Source organism: Amblyomma maculatum, chromosome 2 (genome assembly GCF_055883805.1).
Source record: "Amblyomma maculatum isolate TAMU_Amacu chromosome 2, ASM5588380v1, whole genome shotgun sequence".
Taxonomy (NCBI): Eukaryota; Metazoa; Arthropoda; class Arachnida; order Ixodida; family Ixodidae; genus Amblyomma; species Amblyomma maculatum.
In genome coordinates this window covers 220,940,991-220,958,619 of record NC_139345.1, presented here as the reverse complement: position 1 = coordinate 220,958,619, position 17,629 = coordinate 220,940,991, and the positions used below count along the sequence as shown (strand labels likewise).

Genomic DNA, 17,629 nt, shown 5'->3' with positions numbered 1-17,629 from the left:
TGCACTGCAATAAAACAAAATGTAAGAATAAAGGCCCCAGCATTTATTTAGACATTTCACAACAGCAATTGTGCTACAGGAGTACCATGTAGAAGTGGTGTGATTAATAGTTGCCACAAGTAGAGAAAAATGTTCACGGTGGCTGCTGTCACTGATAGCACTTCAGAAGCCAGCTTGATTCACAGATGATTGGAACAACTGCATCGCAGTATGCCATTGAGATCTGTAAGGATAGTAACTTTGGTATCAGCACTTACTTTCAATGATTCAGCGCGTCGTACAATTTTTTTTTTACTTAAAAAACAAGGAAAGACAATATACGAGTTGCATCTTTCTGTTTCGATCACTCCAAAATAACCGTCACAATAGGCAAAGCTTGTGTTTTTATTTGTTTCCCAGAATTGCACAGTTAGCGAAACAAAAAATACTGCGCTGGAGCACATGTAACATACCACACAGACGAGCAGGGATGAACAGAGAGGAAGTTAGCATCGCAGTCTAGAATATACACGTGCACATTAAATATTATTATTACCTTACTGACGCGTAATAAATGCACTTCTGGTGCTGTCATTATGTTTTACATGCCTTAATGCAGTTGAGTACGAGTTTTGCGGTTTCCGATGCTAGAGAGGAACAACGATTTAGTTGACAAGGAAAACTAATATAGGCTTTGCACGATTCGGTTTAACTCACTTTAAAGTAATCATCTTCACAATAGGTAAATCTTGTGTTTCAATTTTATCACAAAATTTTATAATTAGCGTATACTGCAAAAAAATATTTCACAGGAGCTCATCTAACACACTACGCAGACGAACTAGGCAGGGAAGCAATTATGCATTGCAGTCCAGAAAGCACAGGTGCACATCTAACATTACTATTGCAGTATTCACGCTTAATAAACAGTGTTTGCTGCTGTCACTATTTTTTACAAGCCTCAAAGCAGCTGAACACGACGCAGCGATCCCGCAAGGACAAAGCAAAGCTGGCACTTACCAGTTGGTGAAATGCTGTATTCCTGTAGCACTCGAAGACAGAGAAAAGTAGAAGCATGACCTTGCACACTGCAAAACAGTCAATGAAACAGCGAGAAAGCGGCAGCGCGTGGCTATCCGGACCGCTTTGCAACACGACGCACCAGGCACTCGCCTGGTGAGGGTGACCCTACGTCGCTGTCGCCATCTCTCGGCAACCAGCGGCGTAACTTGTCAACGGAGGAGGAGCGGCGGCGACGGCCGCGGAGCGCGGAGTTGCCAGGAACACAGTGTATACAGGAGGCTATGAGGTTAAAGCCCCTCAATAAACTTATGATGTGGCTTAACCCTTTCTCCTCGTCCTTCTACACATCTTTCAGCTGCATACCTTCTCTTCCCGCGTGCTACCCAATTGGCGTGCGCTCGAGCAATTGAGGTAATGAGTCTGGTTTGGTAGCCTGCCTGACAACCAGCACGACAAGAATGTTTGCCCGCTCGTGGTGAGCTGTTCGTATTTCTCATGGCGGCGGAGCGGCGGCGGCGCGCACGTGTGCGTTTGGAGTCCAGGCTTACGTTCGGCCGTGGTTCTTTGCAAGCGAAAAGGCAAGCCACATCTTCTGACACCTTACGACAGCTCCGGCGTAGTCCACAAGCCGGTCAACAAAGTCCTATTTGTGAGTACAACTCTGTTTCCCTTCAGACAATTTTGGAAATTAAATGTTCTAGGCGGTTTGTTGATTGCTCGATGTGGTGTCTCATTTCAATTTATTTCCAGTAGGAAAAGCACTGCGCATGATGATTTTAGGACAACTTTCATTGAGAAATATCTCAGTTCAGTAGCGCAGGAAGTAATACTTCAAGAATGGTAAAAGCGTTATTATTCGTTTTTGTTAAGATGCATCCAGGGGACGTTCACAAATGTTAATTAGCGGGATTAGGCGCAATGTTGTATAGCGTCTAATGCGATCGTGGAAATATAGATCATCTATCATTTATGCAAGACAAGAATCTTAGCCGCTCGGTTTTGCAGTTCAGCAAGACTTAAAGGCTTATCACATATGGATGGATGGATGGAATATAGGAGCGCCCCCTTTGAAACGGGGTGGTAGCAGTGATTTATAAAGGGAAAGGAGACAGGATGCACATAAAATCCTACAGGCTGATTACCATAACATCTGTTATGTACAGGTTAGCCATGGAGGCGGTGAAATTAAAGGTGCAAGCATGGGTAGAAAGTAACAAGATACTCGGAGAACTTCAAAACGGCTTTAGAAATGGTAGGCGCTTAGATGATAGCCTGTTCGTGCTTACCCAATGCATCGAAATATCTAGAGTGGAAAATAGACCTTTGTATTTGACCTTCCTGGACATAAACGGGGCGTACGACAACGTAAGCAGGGAACTCCTGTGGAACATATTAAAAGAAGAAGGTATCGGTTATGAGATAATAGAGTTCCTACAGGAAATATACCGGGATAACAAAGTAGAAATTACGTGGGAAGGGATAAGAAGTACGGGGGATGTCAAAGTATGCAAAGGATTAAGACAAGGCTCTCCTCTATCACCGGTGCTGTTCATGCTTTATATGATAAACCTGGAACGGAGGATACAAGACAGTAATCTAGGTTTTAACCTGTCATATAGTTTAGGTGGAAAGGCGGTAGAGCAGCGTCTCCCCGGTTTGATGTATGCAGACGATATTGTGCTGCTAGCTGAGAGTCTGGAAGAATTGCAAACTCTAGTTAAGTATTTCGGAGACGAAGGGGACGCTCTAGGCTTCAGGTTTAGCGCAGTTAAGTCAGGTCTGATGATTTTCAATGGCTCAACTTATCAGGGTCTTAAAATACAAAGCCATGAAATACCTAGAGTAGCAGAATATAAATATCTGGGGGTATGGGTAAACGAAGGATTGACATACATTCTAAATCAATAATTAAGATATAGGGAGAAACATGAGCATGATAGCTACTGCTACCCCCCCCCCTCCCCCGTTTCAAAGGGGACGCTCCTATATTCCATCCCTTCCATCCATCCAGCAGTAGCTATCATGTTCATTTTTCCACCTATATCTTAATTATTGATTTAAATTGGTTTACTAAACCATCAGTCTATTTATTAAATTTTTGTTTCTATGTTACTAACATTATGTCACTTCTCTGCTTTTAAGCCACCAATCTTCCAGTCGTTGTTTGCTAGTTTCCACCGCCGGTTTATTCACCCGGCTACTGGTATCTCTAAACACCAGAGCTTCAGGAACAGTGACTGCGCCTGCATCAACTTCCGGATGGATACCATTACATTCGAGTATAATATGGTGAATTGCTTCACTGGAGTTATCACATACAGCACATGCGTCATCTCCATTGTTAAATTTCTTTTTGTAGCTGCGTGTTCTCAGGCACCCTGATCTATCTTCAAAAAGTAGGGCAATGCCTCTTGAGTTATCAAAGAAATCTTCCTTCCTGATCTGCATTTTCTACTTTCTGTATAATGCCACACTGTTTCTTTTCCATCGAATTTATCCAATTTTTACCTTCTGTGTTTTTCACCTGTTGCTTAATGCTCTTTATTTATCCGTCCTTGTGACTAGCAAGTTTACTAGTTAGTTTCCTAGTTCTTTTCCTCCATTGTGAGTCAACGCATTTTAAGTACAGGTATTTTTTTAAGTACAGGTAAGTACAGGTATACAAGCGATTGAGTGAACGCAGCCAGAAGGAGGTGGCGATGCAACGAAAATTTTAATTTTGCAGATGTTTACTCTCAGTGAAAAAGCTGTAACACTCGTTTGTCCGGTGGGCTTTTTGTAAGGGTTTCGAATATCCCAATCGTACCTACAGCTGCGTGCACCCCGAGCGACATGAGCATATCAATTAAATTCATTTTTTTTATGAAAGTGTCCTCTGATTGCTGTATTCAGCGTATTTCACTTGGTTCTGCTGGCATTTTGCGTAGAAACTTTTTGTCCCATTTAAAAGTAAACCATCGTTCAAAGTTGATATACAGCTTTTGCATGTGAGGAGAGGGGGGTAGGAATTGAAGGAGACTGCAGAGAATGCGAGGTGGTGGTGAATGGCTTCACGGTGCCTACGGGAGATTAGAAAATGAGGTTTTGATGCTGTGCAGGGCACACCAGGCAAAACCTGCCACCAGGCAGGTGGCAGGTTGGCTGCACGCACGCTTGCTTGGTGCGAATGTGGCGGCAGCTTGGCTCTACGCTGGCATACCCGTGGCGAAGGGCTGGCTGTATGAAGGCATACTCAGGACACTAAAATGGCGACGGGTTGGCATACCGTTGGCATAAATGGTGGGGCCATTGTTGAAAAAAGTAGTAATTTGCCCAAATGCCAATGGAGGACCTATATTCATGCCACCTTTTGCCACCAGAACGCCAATCAAGGGTCATTGCTTTTGTGCTGCTTGGGGTTGTTACTGAGACAACACCAGGCAAGCGACGCCATTTCAGGAATGTAATCCCTTAATCTATTCTATGCTGTAGAAGGATTGAACGTGAGTACCGGAACAATACCACAGCGAGTGATTACATTGCAAAAATGTGGTCGCTGCTGTCTATCGTATAGCTGTAGGAAGCAGTGAACGTGTTAAGTGAGACATTAGTACACTCAGTGAATAGACAAAGCGACGACGTGTTTATAATGATAAACATGTTGTCGCTTTGTCTATTCTGTGCTGCAGAAGCGTTAACGTTGTTACTGAGAAAACACAAGTTAGGCGACGCCGTTTCCAGAATGTAACTCTTTATATATTCTACAGTGTAGAAGCAATACACGTGAGTACCGAAGCAATACCGCACCGAGCGATTCCATTGCAAAAATGTGGTGAGTACCGAGACAACACAAGGCAAGCAACGCCGTTTCAAGAATGTAATCGCTTTGTCTATTTTACGCTTCAGAAGGAATGAGCTTGATTACCGGAACAATGCCACACAGAGCGATTCGATTGCGAAAATGTCGTCACTGCTGTCTCTCTTATAGCCGCAGGAAGCATTGATAGTGCTTAATGAGATATTACTACACTGAGTGAATAAACAAAGTGACGACCTGTTTATAATAGGAAACATGTCGCTTTGTCTATTCTGTGCTGCAGAAGCGTTAACGTTGTTACTGAGACAACACCAGGCAAGTGGCACCGTTTCAAGAATGTAATCACTTTACCGGTTCTATGTTGTAGAAGCAATAACGTGAGCACCAGAACAATAATACTCCAAGCGATTAAAATTGCAAAACGTGGTCGCTTTGTCTATTTAAAGCCACACGAAGCGGGACATTACTACGCTCAGTGATGTTAGTTTAACATGGTTACCCTTTGTCTCTTCAATGCTGCAGGAGCCTGAACATTGTTATACTGAGACTCCCAGCCAAGCGATGCCGATTCAAGAATGTATCGCTTTGTCTATTCTATGCTGTAGAAGGAACGAACGTGAATACCGGAACAATACCACTCTGAGCAATTCCAATTTATAAACGTGATCGCTTTGTCTATTTTAAGCCATAGGAATCAGTGAACGTGTTTAGTGGAACATTACTACGCTCACTGACGTTAGTTTAAACATGGTGTCGTTTTGTCTCTTCTGTGCTACAGAAGCCTGAACGTTGTTAAATAGACTACCAGCCAAGTGACGCCGTTTCAAGAATGTTATCGTTTTGTCTACTTTTTGCCTTAGAAGAAATGAACGTCAGTACTGGAACAATACTACTCCGAGCGATTCCATTACAAAAACGTGGCCGCTTTTTCTATTTTAGGCCATAGGAAGCAGTGAACGTGTTTAGTCGGACATTACTACGCTCAGTGACGTTACTTTAAACATGGTGTCGCTTTGTCTCTTTTGTGCTGCAGAAGCCTGAACGTTGTTAAAAAGACTACCAGCCAAGTGACGCCGTTTCGTTTCAAGAATGTTATCGCTTTGTCTACTGTCTGCCTTAGAAGAAATAAACGTCAGTATCGGAACAATACTACTCCCAGCGATTACATTTCAAAAACGAGGTCGCTTTGTCTACTTTAAGCCATAGGAAGCAGTGAACGTGTTTAGTGGAACATTACTACGTTTAGTGACGTTAGTTTAAACATGGTGTCGCTTTGTTTCTTCTGTGCTGTTCAAGAGACTACCAACCAAGCGACGACGATTGATGAATGTTATTGCTCTGTTTATACTATGCTGTAGAACGAACGAACGTGAGTACCGTAACAATACCACTCCGAGCGATTCCAGTTTAAAAACATGATCGCTTTGTTTATTTTAAGCCATACGAAGCAGTGGAAGTGTTTAGTGGGACAATATCCAAATCCAAATCCAAATGCTTTATTCAGTATTTTGTACAAAAAATACTATGGCAGGAACAAAAAGCTACTGTACTAGTAGCTTGACGGGGTTCCTGCCCGTGTCTAGGCATGGGTGGAAGACAAAAACAAACAGGCACTTATGCACAAAACAGAATTCACAATGCTTTAGATCACATAGACTCAAACACAACATCGCGTAATTACGCACTTGCTCGGAAATTCAGATTAGCAACAGCAATAAAAAAAGAAAATACAGGACATTGAAATGCGCATTTTGCAACAAATGATTGTTTGGTATTCAATGTAAAAGAAGTAAAAAAACAAAAAAAAAATAATAGTGTACGCAAATGGCAGGTTTATATGCTTTCTAATATCAGGTGTTCTTTCCATTTTTTCGTTGAGATGTTATGTACATCGATACTGCTTTCCTCTAATAGATTAATGTAATTCGGCATGTGGTGGTGTGCTGCAGAAGCCTGAACGTTGTTCAAGAGACTACCAGCCAAGCGATGGCGTTTAAAAATGTTGTCGTTTTGTCTATTCTATGCCGTAGAAGGAATGAACGTGAGTACCGGGACAATACCAATCCGAGCGATTCCATTTCAAAAACGTGGCCGCTTTGTCTATTTTTATTCATGAGGAACAGTGAACGTGCTTAGTGGGACATTCCTACGCTCAGTGACGTTAGTTTAAACATGGTGTCTCTTTGTCTCTTCAGTGCTGCAGAAGCCTGAACGTTGTTATACTGAGACTACCAGCCAAGCGATGCCGATTCAAGAATGTAATTACTTTTTCTATTCTATGCTGTAGAAAAAACGAACGTGGGGTACCGGAACAATACCACTCCGAGTGATTCGATTTGAAAAACGTGGGCGCTTCGTCTCTTTCAAACCATACGAAGCAAAGATTGCGTTTAGTGGGACATTACTACTCTCAGTGCCGTCAGTTTAAACATGGTGTCGCTTTGTCTCTTCTGTGCTACAGAAGCCTGAACGTTGTTAAAGAGACTACCAGCCAAGCATTGTCATTTCAAGAATGTCATTGCATTGTCTATTCTATGCTGTAGAAGGAATGAAATTGAGTACCGGAACACACCCACACCGAGCGATTCCATTTTAAAACGTGGTCGCTTTGTCTATTTTAAGCCATAGGAAGCAGTGAACGTATTTCGCGGGATATTACTACGCGCATTGACGTTAGTTTAAACATGGTGCCGATTTGTCTCTGTGCTGCAGAAGCCTAAATGTTGTTACTGAGACTACCAGCCAATTGATGTTGTTTGAAGAATTTCATCGCATTGTCTATTCTATGCTGTGGAAGGAATGAAATTGATTACCGGAACACACCCACACCGAACGATTCCATTTTAAAACGTGGTCGCTTTGTATATTTTAAGCCATAGGAAGCAGTGAACGTGTTTCGCGGGGCATTAATACGCTCACTGACGTTAGTTTAAACGTGGTGTCGATTTGTCTCCTCTGTGCTGCAGAAGCCTTTATGTTGTTACTGATACTACCAGCCAATTGACGCCGTTTCAAGAATGTCATCGCATTGTCTATTCTATTCTGTAGAAGGAACGAACGTGTGTACCGGAATATTCCCGCACATTTCAAAAACGTGGCCGCTTTGTCTATTTAAGCCGTAGGAAGCAGTGAACGTGTTTTGTGGGATATTACTACGCTCAGTGACGTTATAGTTGAAGCGTGGTGGCGCTTTCTCTCTCTGTGCTGCAGAAGCCTGAACGGTGTTACAGAGACTACCAGCCATGCAACGCCGTTTCAAGAGAGTTATCGCTTTGTCTATTCTGTGCTTTAGAATCAAGGAACGTGAGTACCGGAACAATACCACTCCGAGCGAGTCCACTGCAAAAAACCTGGTCGCTAAGTCTTTTTTAAGCCCTTGGAAGCAGTGAGTGTGTTTAGAGAGATATTACTACGCTCAGTAACGTTAGTTTAAACATGGTGTCGCTTTGTCTCTTCTGTGCTGCAGAAGCCTGAACTTTCAACTTTCAAATCAAATCAACTTTATTCAGCATTTTTGTCTGACGAACAGAAAAGAAATGCTAGGGTAGGAGCAAGAAGCTACAAACGCAGTAGCTTGACGAAGCTTCCACGCCTGATTGACAGGGCCAACAGACTGTTACAATTCATTCCAATTCACAATACAACGCACAGAAAAGAAAAGAAACTATCTTGCAGGAAAACAAAATAATGGCGCCAGTAGCTCCAAGGGCAAGATACAATCGGGTGTACACTAGTTCATGTAATAGAAGCAGGAAAATAGACGATGGCAAAAAGTTACAATACATCCGCAGTACAAAAGCAATTTGTGTCGGAGAAATAAACATATTTAAACCCATATGTCTTCAAGAATAAGGCATTTCTGCCACTTGTGTTTGCTAAGGTTATTTATATCTATATTTTTATTTTGTATGAAATTCAAATATGTAGGCATGTGATATTGCGGCATGTGTCGACCCTGATTAGTGCGGGAAGAGGATATAGACCAGTATTATCTGTTTCTGAATATGTAGGGCACTTCTAAAGGTCGATGTAAATTACATAAGTTGAAGAAAGCTTCATTGTTATTTTGAACACTGTGTTTGTACTTCATAACAAGGTTAAGTGTATGTAACTGGTGTATGGGGAGTACATTAACCAAAGGAAAATGTTCTCTTCTATGGGCATCATATGAGGCATTTGCTACATGACGAATTGTTTTCTTTTGTATTAGCATTAATTTGGTAAGGTTGGCTAATTTTAGTCGGAAGCACCACTCTAAACTTACATAGCACGACACAAGCTGTTGCCGGGTTTCCCGCCATGCGTTCCATGTGGGCATTTCAATTTAGATGTTGACTGAACGTCACACCCAATGTTTTTATTTCTTTAACAGCTTGTATTTGTGCGGAACCGAGTTTTATGTCAATATCTCGACTGATAACCTTCTGCACAGGAGAAAATAATATGGATTTTGTTTTAGAATTGTTAATTTGTAGTCTATTTATCTGAGTTCATTGAGAGAATTTTGCAAGTGTAACATTTGCGAAATCAGTGAGTTCTTCAATACTAGCTGACTGGAAAATAATGCTTGTGTCATCGGCATAAATGATGTAAGATGCAAGTGCGCTGGTATTTACTATATCATTTATGTAGATATTAAAAACATTGTTAAAGAGACTACCAGTCAAACGACGCCGTTTCAAGAATGGTATCATTTTTTCTATTCTATGCTGTAAGAGGAATGAACGTGAGTACCGGAACAATACCACTCCTTGCGATACCTATCTCAAATAAGTAGTCGCTTTGCCTTTTTAAGCCATAGGAAGCAGTGCACGTGTTTAGCGGGACATTACTACTCTCAGTGACGTATGTTTAAAATTGGTGTCGCTTTGTCTCTGTGCTGCAGAAGCCTGTTGAATGTTGTTACTGAGACAATACCAGCCAACGACGCCATTTCAAGAATGTCATTGCTTTGACAATTCTATGCTGCAGAAGTAATGAACGTGAGTACCGGTACATTACCACGACGAGCGATTTTGTTTCAGAAGTGTGGTCGCTGTGTCTAATATAATCAACAGAATCAGTTAATGTCTTTAGTGGGACACTGGCACGCTAATGAAGTTATTTTAAACATGTCGTCGAGTTGTGTATTCAGTGCTGTATAAACCTGAACGTGGTTACGGAGACAATACCAGCCAACGAGGCCGTTTCAAGAATGCCACTGCTTTGTCAATTCTATGCAGTAGAAGTAATAAACATGAGTGCCGGAACAACACTGCGCCGAGTGGTTCTCTTTCAGAAATGTTGTCGCTTTGTGTATTATAATCTACAGAAGCAGTGAATGTCATTAGTAAGACATTACCACGCTCAGTAACATTGTTTTGAATATGTCGTCGCCTTGTCTATTCGTGCTGCATAAGCGTGAACGTGGTTACTAATACAATACAAGCCAACGACGCTGTTTCAAGAATGTCACTGCTTTGTCAATTCCATGCTGTAGAAGTAATGAACGGGTGTACCGGAACAATACCACGCCGAACGATTCGGTTTCAAAAACGTGGCCGCTTTGTCTTTTATAACCTACAGAAGCAGTTTATGTTATTTTAAACATGTCGTCGCGTGGTCTATTCAATGCTGCATAAGCGTGAACGTGGTTACTGAGACAGTACCAGCCAACTTCGCCGTTTCAAGAATGTCATTGTTTTTTTCAATTGTATGCTGTAGAAGTAACGAACGTGAGTACCGGAACAATACCACGCCGAACGATTCTGTTTCAAAAATATGGTCGCTTTGTCTATTATAATCTGCAGAAGCAGTTAATGTTTTTAGTGGGACATTACCACGCTGAGTGACATTATTTTAAACATGTTGTCGCATTGTCTATTTAATACTACATAAACGTGAACTTGGTTACTGGGTCCAGTCCAGCGAATCCGTTTCAAAAAATGTCATCGCTTTGGCTATTCTATTTCATAACCGTGAGCATTGTTACTGGGAAAATACCAGGCCAAGCGACGCCTTTTTTAAAAATGTCGCTGCCTTGTCTTTTCTCTCCTGTAGAAGGATTTAACGTGTTTTCCGGTGACTCTCAAGAGGCTATTCGCAATTACGATACTGGCCTTATCTCTTGCCAGGCGTTACACATTCTACGTTCTACAGCACCCTCTTCCACATCTCGCTTACTTCTTTGGGCTCCAGCCCACGAGTCGCTCAGCGGAAACGCCCAGGCACACACTCTCGCTCGAGATCTCAGCTGCCGAGCCGAGAGTATCATCAGCCACCCTGCTTCCGCTGACACTAATATCTCACGCGCTTCTCTACTCACCACTTACACGGACATGCTCCAGCACTACCGACTCCAAAGGTGCACATGTCCTCCCGCACACCGCGATCTAACAAGACGCGAGGCCGTCCAATGGCGCAAATTACAAACTGGCAGCTTCCCACACCCCCTCTTATACAGCAGGATCTTTCCGGATCAGATAGTCCCCATGTGTAAACACTACTCAACTCCGGCCACACTCATACACATGGTGTGGACTTGTACACATTACAACACAGACAACACAACCACCCCGGAGATGTGGGAGTCTCTCCTGTGTACTTCCGAGCCAGCAGACCAACGCTGGCTTATCCAGCGCGCGGTGGAGGCCGCGGCATCCCAAAGGATCCCCGCCGACCTCCTCTAAGTCTGCGCAACCGGTCTTTTGACTGGTCCCCTGTTTTTGGGTGCAATAAAAGAGTTCACCACCACCACCGGGACAGCAAAATCCCTTAGGATTCCGCGTTAAAACGGACGTCGCTTTGTCTATTCCATGCTGCTGAAGTGTTTAACATAATTACCAGGATAATACCACGCCCAGCGACGCCATTTTTACCAAACTTTCAATATTGTTCTTTTACTAATGAAGAAAAAGTGCCAAAAAATACTCGCAAGCACTGAATGTCGCCCCGACGTCTGCGACTTGTAAAAAGTAAACAAATACTGTTTGTGAAATTTATTAGCACTAAGAATACCGCATTGATGGGTCGCCTAAAAGCATTTCGGAATTTCTCGAACGAAGAAATCAGTACAGCTAGGACGACTTACCAAATAGCCCTTTGATATGAAATTCTGTAATAACACTAAACAAATATGGAGGCGCTTTAATCAAGTTTTAAATAGAATTACTCCCCAAATAACATGGAAGGCTTAACAGTGAATAGTGCTGACCTGAGAGGGTTTCCTTCGGTCAATGCTTTAAGTGAACATTTTATTGATTTCCGGAGTCCATCTCACTGCCTTCATATCTATATTTCTGGGGGATAGAGATTCATAACCCCTCTTTCTCGAACCGACAGACGAAAATGAGGGATACTGTGTTCTAAAAGCTTGAAAAATACAAGCTTGTGATGTCAAATGTTGCATCTGATATCACAAGAGAGAATTCATGCTGAGGCTAAATTCATTTTGCAGAAGCAGAAAACGTGATTACCGGCACAGTACCATGGTCAAGCCATTTCGTTTTAAAAATTGTCGTCGCTTCGTCTAGTCTGTGTAGTAGGAGCCGTGAACGGGATTACCGAGACAATACCACGCTTGGTGGCGTTTTAAGCATGTCGTCGCTTTGTGTATTATAGCAGCAGAAGCCGTTTCAAAAATGTCATCGCTTTGTCTATACTATGCTGCAGAATCATGAACGTGGTTAGTGGGAAAATACCAGACCCAGTGATGCCGTTTTAAAATCTCGCTTTGTCTCTTCTATGCTGTAGAAGCGTGGGACGATGCAGGGCCATCGAAGCCGCTCAAGAATGTTGCCGCTTTGTCTTATCTCAGTGCACGTCATTACCGTTACAATACCACGCCGAGCGATTCCGTTTTAAAAATGTCGTCGCTTTGTCTCTTCTATGCTGTAGAAGCAGTAAGGTGATTTCCGGTACAACGCCACGCCCAGGTCTGTCGTTTTAAAAATGTCAGTTTGACTATTGATGCTGAAGAAGCAGTGAACATGATTTTCGAAACAGCGATGCCCAGCTATGCCGGTTTAAAAATGTTGCTTTGAGTATTATTGCCGAAGAAGCAGTGAAGTTATTACCAACACAATAGCGAGCCTAGTGATGCTACTTTAAAATGGCGATGTTTTGTCTATTTTATGCTTTATAAGCACTAGACATAATTGCATGGATAATACCGGTCACAACGACACCGTGTTGAAAAGGCCTTCGCAATCGCGCCCAGCGATGCAGTTTGAAGAATGTCGTCGCTTTGTCTATTCGATACCTCTAGAAGCAGTGAACGTGAGTTTGTTGATAATATCACGCAAAGCGGTGCCTTTTTAAAAATGCCGTCGCTTTGTCTTATCTCTGCTGCAGAAGAAGAGAATTTGATTACTGGTACAAATCCAAGCTTACCGACGCCATTTTACTAAGCAGTGAACCTGATTACCGGGAAAATATAACGCTCAGCGACGCCGTTTTTATGATGCTGTCGCATTGTGTATTGTGTGCTGTATAAGCAGTCATTATGATTACCGGGCCAATACCAGGCCCAGCGACGCTGTTTCAAAGATGTCGTCGGTTTGTGTACCCTATCTTGTAGAATCAGTGAACGTGAATAGCGGGACAATACAACGCTCAAGGGTGCCATCTTAAACATGTGCAGTGCGGGATGCCAGCACTGCACATTGCGTTTTTTTTTATTGCGATGATGTATTAGTAACTATAGTGCCGATAGATAAAAATTTATGAAATGAACTAAGCTTTTGTGTTCATAGTCTCCACTTTGCTTATTCAATGTTGGCTTCTAAATTCAGAAATAATAGGTTCCTTAAATATTATTATTTATTTTCGCTTAATTACTGACCTTGGTCACGTAAATACTGCTTGAGTTAGTGTGCATGCCCCTGCACAGATAGCGCTGACTTGTCTCTATTATGGTTGAATTCAATTACCTTTTAGGAGTTAAAAAAAAAAACCCACCCCCACTTTGGCAGTTGTTTTCCCGAAGAGCGTTCGCTACCAAGGCTTTTTTTTCATGTCCTCGTCGCGCTTGTCCAGTTATTAGCCCGATTAGACTTTTATATAGATAAACGTCCTCGGCGGCCGTTTTTAGATGGAGCCAAAAAGCTCGACACCCGTGTGCTGTGATATATGAGTGCATATTAAAGAACCCCAAGTGGTCGCACTTTCCTTAGCCCTCCACTACGGCGTGTACCGTAGCCACAGTGCTTTGGAGCGGTAAACCTAAACCTCACAGAAAGATTTCTCAAGTCCGACAAAGTTTTTCAAAATGCTTTACGCTATATACGATGACATTTGTAATTCGTTTACAATTTGCTTTACTTTTTTAAACTCGACTAAGTGACGTCTCTCTTCGACGAAGTGCCGTACGAGCACTGGTTAGGGCGCCAATGTGGGCCCCATTAGGCTCCGAGGAACAAAGGTCGCTCATGCGCATCTCTCACAGTCGCTGGGCCTAGACTCGACTAATAAACCTGTACTCCATGTCGTACCAAACTGTTTGCAACCACTCCGAACTCACTGTGCTAATAGTATGGCACAATGTTGGCTATTATGGTGGTGCTACGTGGTCTTACCTTGGCATCCGTCCGGCTGGCATGTATATAGAGGGTAACTGGGTAAAGGGCTGGCATGTAGAGAGTAACTGCTGACCCGGCGGCCATGCGCGATTACCCCTGTGGCGACATCACGCCATAATCGATATAGTGGCGCGCCTCAAGGTGAGTTTATTTGGAGGTCATGAGAAGTGATAACCTTGTACCCATAGTGGTGAGCCATGATTGATCACCTGGTAGACCACTTGAGCACCGCGGTGAGAAACACGCGACATCCACGGGGGACACCAGATTTTTTAACGTGCACTGACATCGCGCAGCAAGCAAGGCGCCCGTGTGCTGTTCAATGTCAGTGCACGGCAAAGAACCCCAGATGGTCGAATGTTCCAGAGTCCTCCACTACGGAGTCTCTCATAGCCTGAGCTGCTTTGGGACGTTAAACCACGCAAACCAAACCATCTTGGTTGACTTCTGGGTGGTCATGTGGAAATAATGGCTTACCACTTATGAATACAATCCTCAAGTAATTTCTCCTGTGGTCTGCCGCCATATTGTCCCTTTCGGATGGACGTACACAAATTGTTGAGACGTGAGTAATAAGAGCTATCAGCTTTAGAAACAGCCGTTAAATCGCGTTGCATGCTCCAGCTGTTTCAAAGAGTGACTGTTTTAAAGCACACGTACTGCTGAGGACCGTCTTGACTTTTGTTTTCGGCCGCGAGATACTCTACAACGATTTCTGATCACCGCGTTAGCACGGGTCGAAGTGGGGAATGGGGGCGCTTACACCAGCGTATAGTCAAACACAACACACTATTACAATAACACCTGCCGCAAAATTACTCCTCTGCAAGCAGCGAAGCTAGAAACGCTGTTTTTTTTTTGTACACTGATTGCCTTTCTATTACATCATGTCACAAGCTGCCTCACCTATTATACAGCGGAAGATGCGGGAGCTTATGGCTGGAATATAGAGCGAAATTCACGGGACTCCGCCGCTCCTCTGGACAAGATTCGACAAGCCGATGGGGCAGCGACCGCCTGTCCTTGACGCGGCTGCTGCATAGTCGGCCGAGGGTATAAAATAACCGACAGCAGCCCGCCCTCACCAGTGCGTTTGGGAAGATTCAAACTTCCGGCCACTCCGCGGTGCTCCGAAAGTGTATTGTGTTCTTCGGGCCCGCGATCGACGCATCGTCCTCTGCACCTGTACGGCCGCCGCTACCGAGCAACACAGCCTTCGACGCCTCAGCAAACAAGAAAGACGTGAGAATTTCATTCGCCACGGACTGTTGTTCAATCGAACATTATTTTCGCTTTGTTAACTTTTGACCTGACTTAGTAGTATTTTACGCTGTGTTCTTATGTAACTTTTGCTTATACTTATAATATCTGAAATACCTGCTTTATTATCTTTATAGTCTTCATATTTTTATCACAGTGTTTTGTTCATTGTCGGGTTATTTTTTTTTTCTCTTATCATTTATTTCTTCGTCTTTATCAATATCTTGTCGTGGCGTTGTATTCTCTTTCATTGTACTCTATTATTATCAGTGTAATTTTGGTCTGCTATTTATAAACCTTCAATTGTTTGTAAAAGAAAGTGACCTATTTGTACTTATTCCTCAATCACACACCGACACACGTGCTTCACGGGTTGACCGGCCTAACTTTTAAATGTGTTCACAACCCTCATAGAGGAACGACGAGTAATCGTAAAGGGGATCCCGCACCTCTTTTGACCGTAAAGGCGGGGGTTTGTGACACATCACCATCGATGCAGTTCATTGTCGACTCTCGCAGAAAGAGAGAGGCTAAGGAGAATGGAAGTTGTGGCGACTCTCCCTCAAACGCTCACATTGGCGTTTGCTGACAATTTCTCCATGACATTTATGAACAGGCTGACTGCGGTGACTTAACGTATTACAGTCCACCAAAGTGAGCCTTTATAATGCATGCTTAGTAGGCCATCTTGGTGCTATTCGCATGTGAGAATAAACAAAGAAAAAAAAACCTATCGAACGGCAGTCGTAAGCGATCGGAATCCGGTAACTGACAAAACGGAATGGCAGCTTTTTGTTTCTCTACAGGTGTATTCAACACGAAGTAAGACTAACCGGCCAAGAAGACGCACACAGGAAAAATCGAAACAGAAATAAAGAGGCTGGACTACCAACTGATTTATTAGCAAGAACGGGGCTCAAATATATATAGGCGCTCAGTCACATGACCTTTCCTTCATGCAATGCACCAACTAGCCCAACAACGTGTTTTACTGTATTCAACACCTTCGACCTCACAAAGAATGCATTCTGTATCGCGGCCCAGAAGGCACAATTCTAGTGCTTTTGCTTCCCTGCTTCACTCATGACAGTCCTTCAACATTGCCATAGCCAAGTACTGCACGCGTTCACAGCAAATAATACGACAGTTTGTAGAAATCTATCTGATTGTTAGATCGCATGGAGATAGCTTCACTTTCCTGTGACAGTTAGCCACCACTAGTTTGAAGCTTGATCGCAAATAATGCTTATTTGCTCGAGTAAATGCAATTTACTGTGCAGAGACGTCGCACATTGCAAGCTTCCCATAGCAAGAAACAAAAAAGCAAACTCAAGGCATCAGCGTAAAACCTGCATATAGCTGCGTAAAGGTTTCCATAATGCACCGACCACGCGGCTCGTAGCCAAGTTGGCAGGCAGGTGAGGCGGTAAGGCTGCGCTTTTAAGCCAGCTGCTATAAACTCCAGTTTTCAGAACATTAAAGCTGCACGGAAGAGAATCCGCTGTTTAGCGGAGCCACCTTCTTGCTCAATTTAAAACCAAGGGGGGCAGCGCGTACAATTTAAGTGTGCCCCATGGCCAGCGATGGTTCCTCGCTTTTTTCGCGTCCTCATTGCCTTCCTCATCTTTATCCCTTCTCTATGCAGCGTGCTGTAGCACCCTTTTCCATGAATTACATACACACACCTTCATGTATGCGGCCCCAGCCGGCTACCAGAGCGGACTTTCCCACCAGGTCAAGCTCTCCAGTCGGCAGGCACACCGAGTGCACGAAGTGGTCAAAGCTGATCGGAGTCTGCAGCTGAAAGGAAACAAGGAAGAACACTTAGAGAAAACGCACATTGCAAATGCGTAATAAACTGGTGCTTACCTTACGCAATTGGACGAAAGGTTAGAGTCTGGAACTTAGGCTAGCCTTGCCAAAAAGGGAATACTTAGAGACCTCGCGACAGCAGTCAACGCAGAGTTGCATGAAATGTATTGAAGGTCATTGATAAGTTATCATATTAGTTTTT

The 17,629-nt window shown here is 43.3% G+C and overlaps 1 protein-coding gene across 1 annotated transcript in view; it reads right to left on the bottom strand.

Moving 5' to 3' along the window:
• LOC146201327 (venom peptide isomerase heavy chain-like) overlaps positions 1–17,629 on the bottom strand; it is a 510,925-nt gene that overhangs the window by 144,291 nt on the left and 349,005 nt on the right. Inside the window, exon 5 of the mRNA XM_084592522.1 lies at positions 17,301–17,415. Coding sequence (XP_084448648.1) covers positions 17,301–17,415 — 115 coding nt within the window. The remainder of the gene's footprint in view (positions 1–17,300; positions 17,416–17,629) is intronic.